At 43.1% G+C, this 14565-nt stretch overlaps 1 protein-coding gene across 1 annotated transcript in view; it reads left to right on the top strand.

Moving 5' to 3' along the window:
- The window catches only part of sec63 (SEC63 homolog, protein translocation regulator), a 107088-nt gene that overhangs the window by 42460 nt on the left and 50063 nt on the right, over positions 1-14565 (top strand). The window contains exons 3-5 of the mRNA XM_072246140.1: positions 9184-9298; positions 13226-13338; positions 14392-14453. Of these exons, the coding sequence (XP_072102241.1) occupies positions 9184-9298; positions 13226-13338; positions 14392-14453 (290 nt within the window). The remainder of the gene's footprint in view (positions 1-9183; positions 9299-13225; positions 13339-14391; positions 14454-14565) is intronic.

The following is a 14565-nucleotide window of genomic DNA, read 5'->3' as shown; positions in this document are numbered from 1 at the left end:
TCAAAATGAGAGAATGAAGTTAATTTCAGGGAGAGAATTCTGGAACTTTGGGCATTGGTAATCTAATGGCACTGATGGTGCAGGGATTAAATTACACCCAAGTATTACTATTGAAGAGTTTGAAATTTGATTATAGATATTGTGGATGGTAGTAGGATAGAAAAAAATTTATATGATGGGGAGGGTGAAACACGAATATTTTGAAAACACGGATAAAAGTCTTTAAGTTGGCAGTGCTCAACTGGGCTTTGATATGTCAACAATAATTCTCCTCTCATTTTCTTTTCCATTCCCCGTTATTGTTCATCCAAACCAGGCATTGCATGAACCCAGAACACGGCAACTTCTCCTGATAGTGGTTATTGGTGCAGTGTCTATTGAGAGAGAATCGTCCTTCCCCCAGTACTTATCAGTCATGTTTTGAGCAACACACATCAAAGTTGCTGGTGAACGCAGCAGGCCAGGCAGCATCTCTAGGAAGAGGTACAGTCGACGTTTCAGGCAGAGACCCTTCGTCTCGGAGGAACGGATACTGAATTTCATGAGCTCCAATGAATTATTTGTGCACAGAACCGATAAAATTTATTGATTTGGCGCCCTTATTTTATTCGTTTCTACTAACCCATCACCGAGAAATAATTATAAAGTGTAATCATTTACTTGCCTATTGTGTACCGTCTGATATTTTATGTCGTGGGCTTGTACCTGGGTGCAATCACACAGTATCCACACCAACGCAATTACAGAGTTGGCGGGGTCAACGCCAGATTACTCTAGACGAATGGGTGTCAAGTGGGGCATAGTCGCTACATTGTGGGTTGCTCGTCCCGGATTTGAATTTTGAGGGATACTGTGTAATTTTCCTGGGTTAAATTAGTGGAGATGGACCCAGATAAGATTGAATGCTGGTGTGAGATCGAGGAAGTACCGATTAATCATCCCTGCATTTTAAGTAGGGTGGATATGCGTACCTCGGAGGAAATGTTAATTCGATAGTTGAGTATGGTAAAAGCTGTAGGTAAAGTTGAAATCGTAGCCAGAAAGTTCGGTAAAATGGCGGAGGCTGGCTTTGTTTTAGTTCAGACTAGTGCTGTTGTCACGGCAGCGAGACTGCCAGCGTCTGTCGGTGACCCTGGTGAGGCGTGCACATTGTCACGGAGGAAAGGTCTGATGGGACGCCAGAGGAGTTGCCTGACGTTGGGTGTGGAGATTTTAGAGACCAGGTCCTATCGTTTCTGAGGGATGAAGGAAGGGAGTGGTCAGATTTGGAATATTTACTTAGTCCCCATCTCCCATGGAAGGCTGAGGGCTCCGAGTTGGCCTCAAATATTAACTCCCTGGTGGACAAGGCGGCGGGTCCTCGTCAGAAGTTGAGAGTTTTCTCAGGGAGGACTCCCACCCCTGAAGGGGAAGACGATTATGAGACATGGATAGAGCAGGTGTCTCAGCTGCTAGGTGAGTGGCAGTGTTCTGAGGAAGAAAAGAGACGGCAATTGGTTGAATATTTGAGGGGGTGGTGGCTGAGGTAGTAAGAGGTGTGAAAGTTAATCAGCCTTATGCCTCTCTGACTGAGTATCTAAAAGCATTAGAGGAGGCTTTTGGTCTGATGGGGAGCACTGTGGAGCTTTTAGGGGGGGGGTGCTTCAGAACCTGCGTCAGGAGAAAGGGGAGAAGTTTTCTGAGTATCTTTTCTGGATAGAGCAATGGCTAAATTGTTTGAGGCGCTGGGGGGTCATTTTGGGGACTGAGGTGGATCGGATATAGATAGACCCAGGCAGCCAGGGTCTCACAGAGGAATGACATAATTGCTATGGGTCTCTGGCAGTCCCGTAGAACGCGGCCCCCCCCCCCCGTCCTTCGTTCGGTTGCTCAGAGAGGTGAGGGAGGAAGAGGATGCATGGGAGTTGGAAGAGGGCTTCGTGAGTACAGTGCAGTCCTCAGTAGTAGCCCCTTGTGGTGAAGTGACCAGGGCCAGCTCCACTCAGGAAATAATAAAGGGGGTCGCGGCAGGAGGAGTTCCTCCACTTGAAGGGACTAACAGAGAAGGCCTTTCCCTGAAGGGACAGACTGCACAACGGCTCGTGGGAGGCCAGGCTCCTGCGAGACAAGGCGAGTGTTATAACTGTGGGGAAGAGGGGCACTTCAGGCGAGGATGTGAACAGCAGGGGGCCCCTTGGAGCGTGAGTCCACAGGTGTCCCATCTGGGGGGGGGAGGTGGTGTGTCAGGAAACCTGGAGGAGACCCAGTGAGGGAACAGCCTGGAGTCCTGGGAAAACACGTTCCCAGCAATGTGCCATAGGACCCCCGGGAGGCAAAGCCCCTATCCCAGAAGGATTGGTGGGACAGCGATCCAGCATGTTGATTCAGATAGAGGGAATAGATGCAAAAGCCATACTCGACACTGGGTCGCAGGTCATGTTACTGTACCATTCGTTCTACAATCAGTATTTGCAGCATTTACCCTTGACACCCTTCAGTGTGCTGGAAATTTGGGGTATCAGCTCTGATGATTACCCGTACGACGGTTATTTGTCAGTGAAGCTGGAGTTCATGAAGGCTGAGGTGGGCGTGTCTGCAGCTAATGAAGCCTTGGTGCTGGTTTGCTCGGACCCTGTTGAGACTGGGGGTGTGTTCCATTCTGTTGGGGACCAACACCCCTATTGTACGGAGGCTCCTAGGGGCCTGCAAAGAGCAGGCAGGTGAGGACATTTTGGATACCCAGTGTTTCAGGCTGCTTTTAAGGAAGTATGTGGCCGCACTGGGCTGGACCCGGAATTTAAAAGAGGAACAGTGTGATGTGCCCAGTTGAAGCCCAGGGTGGTACAACCCGGGGAAGTAGTGAGAGTGATGGGGACCCCCCAGATTCCCCGGGGTGCCTGAGGGTGAAGCCCTTTTAGTGGACACTCCGGAAGATTTCGAGGGGGAATTGAGATTTCTGGCTGGGGTGCTGGTGAGACCCGAGTTGCAGAAGCCCTTGGTGGTACAGGCACTCAGGATGGTGGTGATTGTCAGGAACACTACGGAAAGGGAGGTCACCTTTAAGCGAGGGATGCCCTTGGAGCATTTGTTCCCGGTGACAGTGATGCATCGTGCCCCAGTGAGGCTCGCTGGGAGAAAGCTATTGGAAAACGGATAAGTTGACCGCTGAGGCTTTTAACTTTGGGGCCTCACCTGTGCCAGAGCGTTGGAAGCAGAGGCTGTGGAGAAGATGTTGACGCTGAAAGATGTTTTCTCCCTTGATGAGTCGATGTGGATTGTTCCAGGAGCACGTGCAACACCATTCGGGTGATTGAGGACACCCCATTTCGAGAGAGGTCGCGGCGACTGGCATGGATGATGTGCGGCAGCATTTGTGAAAGTTGAAAGAAACCGGGATCCTTGCGGAGTCCTGAAGCCCTTATGCGTCCCCAATAGTAGTGGCCCTGAAAGAAAATGGGAAGATTCATTTGTGTGTGGATTACAGGACCCTGAACAGGTGTACCGTCCCTGACCAGTATACAGTCCCAAGGGGCGAAGGCGCACTGGCCTGTCTAAGTAAGGTGAAATGGTTCCACGTATGGGACCTGAGGAGTGGATATTACCAGATCCCAATGAGTGAGGCCGATAAAGAGAAGGTGGTATTCATATGCCCTCTGGGATTTTTCCAGTTCGAAAGGATGCCCCAGGGCATATTGGGAGCCCCTGCCACCTTTCAGAGGGTCATGGAGAAGACTGGGGGGATATAAACTTGCTCGAAGTGCTGGTATATGTGGATGACTTGATAGTATTTAGGTCCACCGTGGAAGAACACAAAGTGAGGTGCTGAACTGACTGAAGGATGAAGGATTAAAACTTTCCTTGAACAAATGTCAGTTCTGCCAGACATCTGTTAGCTATGTTGGACACATAATCTCGTGGAAAGGAGCAGTGACTAACCCGGCTAAGATAGAAGCAGTGACCACTTGGCCGAGGCCCCAGACTGTGAGTGCTCTGCGCTTGTTCTTGGGGTTCTGTGGATACTACCGAAGATTTGTGAAAGTCTACGCCAAGGTGAGTCACTCCTTGAACCAGCTTCTGCGTGGCTACCCTCCCCTGGGACAGCAAGGGAAAGGAAGGAGAGGACGGGAGGTTGGAGAATATCTGAACCCATCAGAGCCCTTCAGACAGAGGTGGGATGACAAATGTGAGGAGGCTTTTCAGTGGCTGAAAGAGATGCTGACTCAGGCTCCAGTGCTGGCTTTTGCGGACCCCTGATTGCCCTATGTGCTACACACCAATGCCAGTCATGAGAGATTAGGGGCCGTCCTGTATCAGGATCAGGGCTCTGGGCTGAGGCCTGTAGCGTTTGTCAGCCGGAGTTTGTTGCCCCCGGAGAGAAACTATCCCACTCACAAGTTAGAGTTCCTGGCGTTGAAATGGGCGGTGTTAGATAAGCTGAGTGACTATCTCTACGGGGCCAAGTTTGAGGTGAGGACAGACAACAGCCCGCTCACCTACATCCTGACCTCGGTGAAACTGGATGCCACAGGCCATCAGTGGCTGGCAATCTTGTCCGTACAGGTTTCCCCTGCCATCCGAAGGTAGAGCGTTCCTATGAAACTGTTCGTAAGCTGGAATGTCGTAAAGCGAAGAAGCAGTTACTATTAATTTATATGGGAAAAATTTGTGAGCGTTTGCAGACCCCAAAATAACCTACCAAATCATGCCAAATAATGCATAAAACCTAAAATAACAGTAACATATAGTAAAAGCAGGAATGATATGATGAATACACAGCCTAAATAAAGTAAAATACTTTTCCACAATCATTGCCGCACTGATCTCCGTAGCGAAAATCTCACGCAAGCGCCGTCAGCAAAAACACAGCGCAAGTGCTCTCCAGTAACCTTTAAGCTATGAAGCTGCCAAATCATACCAAATAACACGTAAAAATACACAGCCTATATAAAGTAGAAATAATCTTTGTACAGTGTAGTATCACTTACGGGAATCGAAAAGACATCGAGCACACTGATGTGTGTTAGGCTGAGTCGTCAGAGGTTGGGGTGGTGCAGTGGTCCGCACCCTCCGGGCAGCGAACCGATACCGATCCCTGAAGAATGCAGGGGTACAGCGGTGGCCAGAACACACCCAGCACATCTTTAAGAAAAAAGCCGAAACAAACAAGCTAATTAATTAAGTGCTGCCCGGCACGTAATTAATTAGCTTGCTTATTTCAGCTTTTTTCTTAAAGATGTGCTGGGTGCGTCCTGGCCACCGCTGCATTCTTTGTGAATCGGTACCTGTCTGCGGCGCGGGGGTTGGGGTGATGGGACACTGGGTGTCATCTCATCGTCTGTTTTCATCAGGGCAGGCAGGTCATCTTCTTCTATGTCTACCTGCCTCGATGTCAAAGATCGTGGATCGTCGTCTGCTGTGGCTGATGTGGAAGGCTTGCTTGACTGCTTAGCCTCGCGCATTTTTAGATCATACAGTTCTTTGTAAGCACTCAAACCATCCTGCAAATATGCCCTAAACCGACGTACCCTTTCAAAATTAAAGTCGTACTTTATCATTGCAGCGAAAATCTCACGCAGTTGCTTCACGTGCAGTTCCTGGACGACTTCACTTTCGGTCCGTTCACTACTGCATTCGGTTTCATTTGTAATCCTTTTCTCTTCCAATTGCGTCAGCTCTTCGTCTATCAGTTCTTGGTCATGAGATGCCAAAACCTCTTCAACATCATCTTCGTCAACTTCCACAAGGCAAACTCACTTTGTCCTTGCTTCGTTTGCCACAATCGAAACGCTTAATTATGTCTAGTTTTACGCTAAGTGTAACACCCTTGTGAGCTCTTTCAAGCTTTTCCGATACCTTAGAACTCATCTTGCAAATTTCTGCTCACAGGCATGTGTTTAAGCAATGCTGGTGAGAATGCAGTTCCGAATCCGGGGGAGAGCGGCTGCTCGGGGCACGCGCTGATTTTTTTTTTGTGTGCTGCCTTTTACTGCCGCTGCTTTTTTCGCCCGCTGCCTTTTTTCGTAACAGTGAAAACACCTTCTGTTAGCGAAAACAGGGAACTAATGTAGGTCTTTCGTAACTGAGGTTTCATAAAGCGAATGTTGGAAAAGCGGGGGGCACCTGTATATGATTTCAGCCTAAAGTACTGGCCGGGGAGCCGGAACGTCAATGTCGATGCTCTGTCCCAACGGAGGCATGAGGAACTGGAGAGGGACGAGGAATGGGAGAGCGTTCCTGCATCCGGGGTGAAGGTCGTGTTAGTTTGCTATCACCTTGCAGGAGAGGCCAGATCACGCAGTGGACTCATTGGGGGTATCCAATGACGCCCTACCCCTAGTTTACTGTGACCTGACTGCTCTGAAGACCACGCAGCTGCCAGAGTTAAGCCCTGGGGAAGTGGCCACTGCTCAGCGAGGTGACACAGGTGGAGAAGGCAAAACCCATTTCAATATGTGTCTGATATGAGGAGAGAGCTGAAAAGGTTCTTATGAATTGGTTGGGGAGGCAGCCACCAGGCAGAATTGGGGAAATAAGAGGTATAACCAGAAAGTAAAGTTCTCTCAACTCTTACTGGGAGACCAAGTCCTCTTAAGGAATGTGATTACCTGGAAAGCACAAGTTGGCTGATCGCTGGGCAGCCGTGCCCTATGTGGTGGAGAGTCAGATGCCAAACTTACTGGTCTTCCGGATGCGGCCCGAGGATGGAAAGGGGCCTGTCAAGATTCTCCATCGGAATCACCTGTTGCCCCTGGGGCAAGATGTGCAGGTAGAGCAGGAGCCTGACGCGGCGGCTGCACCTAGTGCAAGGTTGGAGCGACAGAAAAGCCCACCCCGGAAGAGACAGGCCTGGGCCCAGCCACTGTGGGGGATACTGATTCGGAGGATGATGATTTGGACGATTGGTACCCATTGCCATTCGCTGATACCCCCGTGATGGAGGAGGAGACTCCTGGCCCTGCCCCCACTGGGTTAGACGGGGTAAGGGGGGGGTGTGGTTAGTGATGGGCAGTTGGTGGTACCGCAGGGCGCTGAAGGAGAGAATGTGGGGCCTGAACGAGAGCCAGATGGTTCTGGGGTGCAGAGGGGTTTGAGTGACTGCTCGCGGGAGGGTTCACCACGTCGCTCCAAAGGGTACCCTGTAGTGTCTGAGGTGGAAGAGTTAGAAGGTGGGGGGTACGCAGGTCTCAGAGAAGTAGGAACCCCCCGAGAGAGGTTGGCCTATGTAGCATGGAACAGGGTGTGGTCTCCACTGTTTTAGGGAGCTACGTCACTGCTTTCTGCACTTGGATTGGGCTTTGTCTTCTGCAGGAAGGAATGGCAAATTATTTGAATGTCATGAGGGTATGACTAAATTCGGTGGGGGGAGAATGTAGGGTTCTCAGTAATACTCGTTATAATGTTAATTGTTAAGGCTGACAAAATGGCTTCTCTGTACTGTTAACTGCTGAGTAAGGGGTTCTCTGTAGCGGCATGTTTGGGTTAAAATTAGTGATAGCGGGACTTGTATTCATTTGCTAGCCAATGGAAGTCGTGTTATTCTATCTGTATGTGTGGGAACCGGGGGATGAAGTGCGGGCTTTTGGTGGAAGAGAAGAGAAGAGGTCGGGCGTGAGTTGAGCGCTCTGGTAGATCACCATGAGCAATCCCAGCCGAGGGTTGACAGAGTTTGGAGGAGATCGAGGGGAGGAATGGATACCGAATTTCGTGAGCTCCAATGAATTATTTGTGCACAGAACTGATAAAATTTATTGATTTGGCGCCCTTATTTTATTTGTTTCTACTAACCCATCACTGAAAAATAATTATAAAGTGGAATCATTTACTTGTCTATTTTGTACCGTCTGATATCTTATGTCGTTGGCTTGTACCTGGGTGCAATCACACAGTATCCCACCAATGCAATTACAGAGTTGGCGGGGTCAACGCCAGATTACTCTAGACAAACGGGAGTCAAGTGGGGCATAGTTGCTACAATAGGCATACATAAGAGTGAATGAAAGGCTGTGCCTGTGGTTGAGAGTAACTTTGTGATGTACTGTACCCAGTATCCTGTTTATTGTGATTTTACCTAGATACATCTTGTGCTACATTGGTTCCAAGATATAAAATCTGGAAAAATCACTGATGTGCATTAATTTCTAAGTGCCTTTGTTTTGTCAGAAGAGAAACTGGACTAATAGGTACTGTTAATTTAAAACTATTTATTTGAAACTATTGGAGAATTTAACTTTTGTGTGATGAAATAGTTTTTGAATTATATGAGCATTATAGTGAAAATGGAGGAAATTTTGCCCACTAAGCCTGTTAAATGAGATGGTAATAAATCTCAGCTGCTTGTTTGAGAGGATATTAAGTGTTCTTTACAATCTTATGGTTCATAAAAACTTCTTTTAAAAAAAAAAGGGTAAGTATTAGATCCAATTGCTATTTAATTCGATCATGGCTGATACAACTGATGGGCTTGACTTCATTTTCTTGCCTAATTCATATAAATCCTTGATTTCTCTAGTGTGAAGTTTATCTGTTATGTTTTGATTATATTCAGTGATTTCATCTGCATTGACAGATATTCACAGACTTCTGGAGGGATTGCTTCTCTTCTCACTCTTGAGTAAGATGTAGTCCCTATTGCTGGAATTCCCAAGGAAATATCCTCACAGTATCAACCTTTCAAACCCCCTCTAAATTTTATATTTCACCTTTCTACCTCTAGACATTATAGTTACAATCTACTTGCTCTAACTGGGACACACTGCCTGAGGAGATGGTGCAGGAAGAGATCCTTACAATATTTAAGAAACATCGTAATTGAATAGAAGGCTAATGACCAAATAGAACATAGAATAGTAGAGCACAGTACAGGCTCTTCAGCCTACAATGTTGTGCCAACCCTCAAACCCTGCCTCCCATATAACCCAGATACTGGAAGATGGGACTAGTATTGATGGATGGCATAGACGTGGTGACCAAAGAGCCTGCTTGTGTGCTGTAGGACTCATAAGATAACCCCCTGCAGTAACAAGTAGAATCAAGCTGCAACGATGGTTGAAGTGAAGAGCCCAGCAATATCTAATTGGCAGTAAGAGTTGAAATGTGAATGCTAGCAAAGTCATCTGTGTTTAAATCAAGAGTTTTATTAATGGCTTTTTAAAATATTTTAAATTAATGTCTGCAAATACCATAACTTTATTTTCTCTTTAACAGAAAAATAGGACTGGTTTCTGGATGGATATTACTTTGCTGTCTTTTATACAAAGTCTCTATAATAGAGAACAGAGAAAAAGAATACAACCCTTATGAAGTGCTTGGGGTAGATCCTGTAAGTAACCATAACTACCATGATTTCAGTCCAGCAACAGTTATATTTTTATACTACTGAGGGTTTTACTTGAACTTGCTGTCCCCCTCAATTCCAGTCTGTATTCTTGCTCCATTCTGTGATCAATCTATTATTTATTGAGGATTGTGAGAGCAGCTGTGATTCAAGATTCTCTTTCTACATAATGAGTACTCCATCTCAGGCTCCTTAGACTGGTAGACCATGCCAAGGTGTTTAATGGAATTGCATAAAACCCCATTTATCACCGCCTGTGTTTTTTAGTGGGAATTGTATACGCTTTCCTTTTGATAATGGTACCAACCTGAAGTTATCTTTCAAAATGGGGTAATATTTGTTCATTAACAAATGTGAGGACAAAGATTACAAAAAAAAAAATCAAAGATTTCAAAAGGTCTTCTGAGGTTAAAGTTGAGCAAATCATGGTTGCAGGTTCCACTGAGTTTTGCTTTTTCATGTTGAGATAAATGCTTCAAGTCCTTTATATTTAGATCTACAATTAGTATCAACTACTCTAATTTGTACATCTAATCATTTGCTGAATGAAAATGCATGAAAGTATACATCCTTGAAAATAAGTTTTCAAATTGGCAGGTAGTCTAAAGGGCTGTAGCTTAATGTGAGAAGGTGGGGTCGGTTTTAATTAGTATCATTTCAACACTTGGTATATTAATTTACATGGCACACCATTGAGCACGTTGGGAAGACTGACCAAATTTAGTTTAGGATCAAGCATTCTATCTTTTAGTGCTGAGCATACCAGCACTAAATTAAAATTCTCTCAGTGAACTAGAAACTGTCTCTAAAATACTTATTTTGGATTTAATGTTGGATTTTAATTGGTAGTATGAAACATTAGCAGGAGCAGGAAATCCAGCCCCTGGAGCCCATTCCACCACTTGTAAAGATTATGGCTGAGAAATATTGGTGCTGTTTCTCAGCACTCTCATTGACGATTCACTTAATGTCCAGAAATCTGTCAATCTGTTTTGAATGAATTCAATGACTGAGCCTCTGGAGCAGAGCAATGAAATATTTCCTCACCTCAGTGCTAAAAGGAAAAAGTTTGAGCCCTGTTACTAATTTACATATATTCATTGGTTTATTATTAATAGAATTGTAACAGACAAATTGAAATTGGTAAAGCATTTTAGAAAACCTCAATTATCATTATCAATCTTTTCAAAAAGACAATTTTAAAAAAAAGTGTTTTATTTGTGGGGTTTAAAGAATCAAAGTGCTTCACTGCATGCTAACAAAATTTTGAGTGTAGCATCTTGGGCATACATGCCATGGATTTGCCACCCCGGCTTACACTTTTATTGTCAAACTGACTCTTAAGTCCTGGACTCTTCATCCTGCTTTCATCTAACGTGTCATGCTCTTGAACAATTTTGTAGGATTCAGAGAAATCTTTCATTCTGTTAAACTCTGGAGAATACAGTCTCGGTGTTCAACCCTTTATATGGTCACCAATGTAATGAATCTACCTTTGTCAAATGCATTTGTTATTTGGCATTAATACGAAAGGTATAATATTCCATTTGTACTGTCAGCAAGGCTTTGTGCAGTTGCAATCAGAGGTCTTAATTATGTAATCAAACCGTCTGGTTATTAAGGGTAGCGTTATTTGTATTTGTAATTGTTTGCTACATTTGCATGTAGGCCTTCAGAGACTTGGATACATACACAAATCTCTGAACTAAAGGAGAATTGGTGTTAAAATGCTCTAAAATGGATAACCTCATTATTTTTCCCCACTGTATATTGCATCTATGCAGATCTCACCCACTTACTCAGCTTATATCCATCCATTCAGCCCTTTGGAGTCTCTTTGCATCCTGCTGTTTGCTCACAATCTGCCCAATACTAGGAAACCTGTCTACTCAGCCAAATTTTTGGCATAAACTGTAAATAGCTGGGGCATAAGTGCTGATCCCCATCTTACCCCACAAGTCACAGCCAGCTAGCATGAGAAGGATCTTTTTAAAATCCCGTTCATAGTTTTTTTTTGTCTGATAACCAATTTTCTATCCATGTTAGTATATAAATGCCAATGGCATGTTCTCCTATCATATTGGCCAACCTCCTGTGTGGGACATTAGTAAAAAACCTTTCCAAAATCCAAGTGTACCACATCCATTTGTTCTTTATTTGTTCAACAAGTCAGATAATCAAGAACTCCAATAGATTAGTCACATATGGTTTTTAAAATTTATTTTGACCTTGCACATTCCTATAATTCTTTGAAGAGTACTATTACATCTTTATAGATTCCTAACTTTCTCTACCACTGATAGCCTAATAGCTCAGTGGTTGTTTTTCTTCAATTCCTTTCTTCAATAACAACATATAATTTGTGTCCCATAATCTCAGGAATATTTCCAGAACTCTGATTAATGGCAGCTAGAGCATATACTATCTGTTTAGGTCTCTGAGATATGGGAATCCATAGGATTTTTCCATTTTAAAGCTCACTGACTTTCCTCGTTCTAATTTATTCAATAATAGTTTCTTCTCTTAGTCGTTCTCCGTAAGGCACAGTAGCAGAACCAGGCCGTCCGGCCCATCAAGTCCCTCTTTCATTCCATTCTCATTTTACTCTTGATTCTCTAATATGCTCATTAAGTTTAAGGCATCTGCTGTGGATACAGCTGCAAAGTAACTTAATTGCTCTGCCATTCCCCATTATAAATTCTCTAGCCCCTGTCTTGTCATAACCCCACATTTGTGCTCACTGGTCTCCCCCCCCCCCCCCACTTTTATGATATTTTTGTTTCCCAGCAGTCCACTCTCATATTCTAATGTACCATATTTATCAATATATTGGTCCTCCTTTGAGTTACAAAATGCTGCAAGTTCTCAGGCTTCCTGTTTTTTTCCAACAACTTTCTGAGCCTTTTTTGATTTAAGTCTCTTTATTTCTCTAGTTCAGATAAATTTTGTTTTCTCTTGAGTTTTTTTTTTCTGCCATGAGTGAATACTTCGTAATTTATTCATTATTTCTATAAAAATGCTGACATTATCTACCCAGCAAGTTACTTTTCAATGTGTTCTCCCAATCAGACAGAACTTATTTTATTCTGATGGTAGTAGGAGCTGGGATTGAGGGTTGGAATGTGGCAGTAGCTGGAGTGTGAGGGAATGAGATGTTTAAGTGGGGTACTAAATAGAAACAAAGAACGGACAGAGGAATTAAATTACTTTGCATCTATCTTCATAGAAGAAAGCAAAAGAATTGTTCAGTTTGTCATTTACCTCTAGTGTTTTACCAGATTTTGTCGTGCACAAATTGGCTTTCATCTTTGCCTGCATAATATCAATATAACTTCCAAAACCATACTTTCATGAAGCATAACAATTTCTAAAATGTGATAGATCACCATGAAAATTAAAGTTACATTTAAAAACTATACTCTAACTCTGAAATATTCAAATAGAACAATGGTTGTTCCATGACAGCCAGCAATGACATACAGTAACACACACAAAATGCTGGAGGAACTCAGCAGGTCAGGCTTCAGATTTCCAGCATCTGCAGACTTTCTCATTTTTATGACAGTTTTTATCTTCAGCAACTGGTACTGTGGAATTTGAAAGTTTACGTGACCAGATTATTTTAACTGCTCATAGCAGACTGGACTTTTACACAGTTTTGGCCACAGGGAGGTGCATGCTCTAATATAAAAATAGTGATACATTGTAGATGTACAAAAAGCATGTGCATAAATTTAACATCTTTGAAGCTTGAATCAAAACTCTTGATGAAAAACAATGATTTCCTTAGATCTGAAATGCACAACTCACAGTTCTGAATTATATATCCAGAAGTTCATAATTATTTGGTTAAGAACGTGTTAGATAACTGGGTATTTCAATAAATAAATAATGGCCCTTTTTGTAACTTAGGGAGCCTCTGTGGCAGAAATCAAAAAACAGTACCGTCAGTTGTCACTTAAACATCACCCAGATAAAGGAGGCGATGAAGTCCTATTCATGAGGATTGCGAAAGCGTATGCTGCGTAAGTGTGTCTTCAAATACAAAAGCAGGGAATGAAATGCTCATATTGTGGCTATTACTCAGACCTGTTGTTATGCTTTTGAATTCAGTTTACGATGCCAGACAGACTGTACTTAACTGTCGATTCCTATTATCCTTATGAAAATGGTAGTAGCCTTTGTAAATCACTTGTAGGTCAGGCCAAAAAAACCATGTAGGACAATGTTTGGAGGATTTTTTTGGTCATTGTTGATCAATTGCAGAATTATTTAACTCTGATTCCATCTAGAATTTGGGATTGCTCTTGGAATTGGTAAATCAGTATTAAAAGCACTCCACTTGAATTATTGATTGGTTCTATGTACTTTGCCCTTTTCTTGCTGAATAGAACTGCAGTTATGTTTTGACTGTTGGGCAATCCTAAATATTGAATTTGCTGGTCAACGGTTATAGTATTTTGTTGACTATTATGTAGTACTATTTTATATAATTGTATATAGTACTGCTGTTACCTGTGACATTACTAGCTGGTTCAACTCTTGTGGAAGTATTATTATAATGTAACCAAAGAATAAGTCGCAGAATTTTTAATAGTGTTTCAGAATTTGCTTTCCAAAAACCTGTTTTCTGAAAGTTTGTGATTTGGATCTTAATACTTTATTCATTATGCATTGTCAAAAATGCTTTTAGCAAAGATTCTAAGTTTAATATTAAATTAGATATTCTTTTAAGTAATTGAGATATTGAAGCTCTTGCTTATGAAGAGGTTTTTTGATAAACTTCATTTTGAGCTTCATTATTCATGACTGTATAGTTCAATACGTATATTGCAGTTATTCGGTCATTTAAAAAAAAGATATTTTAGCTAGATCTATCTTCTGTTAATGTGCTGATTGGTCTGTACAGAAGTTACCTGCTATGCTGAGTTAACAGTGAAGTCTGATCATCATGTCAAAGGTTAAAACCTGAATTTCATTGCAATCACATTAATTATAGCCAAACTTATAACTGCTTTTCTTTTATCTTAGGAGTGTTAATGATTTTATTGTTTAGTATTAATCTAATTTTCTTTCAGCTTAACAGATGAAGAATCTCGTAAAAATTGGGAAGAATATGGCAATCCAGATGGGCCACAAGGTATTTTAATAGAACGTAGAATAGTACAGCACAGTACAGGCCCTTCGGCCCACAATGTTGTGCCGACCCTCAGACTCTATCTCCCATATAAGCCCCCACCTTAAATTCCTCC

Source organism: Mobula birostris, chromosome 2 (assembly GCF_030028105.1).
Source record: "Mobula birostris isolate sMobBir1 chromosome 2, sMobBir1.hap1, whole genome shotgun sequence".
In the NCBI taxonomy this organism is placed as follows: domain Eukaryota; kingdom Metazoa; phylum Chordata; class Chondrichthyes; order Myliobatiformes; family Myliobatidae; genus Mobula; species Mobula birostris.
Note: the sequence above shows the minus strand (reverse complement) of the source record. Positions and strands in the feature narration are given on the sequence as shown.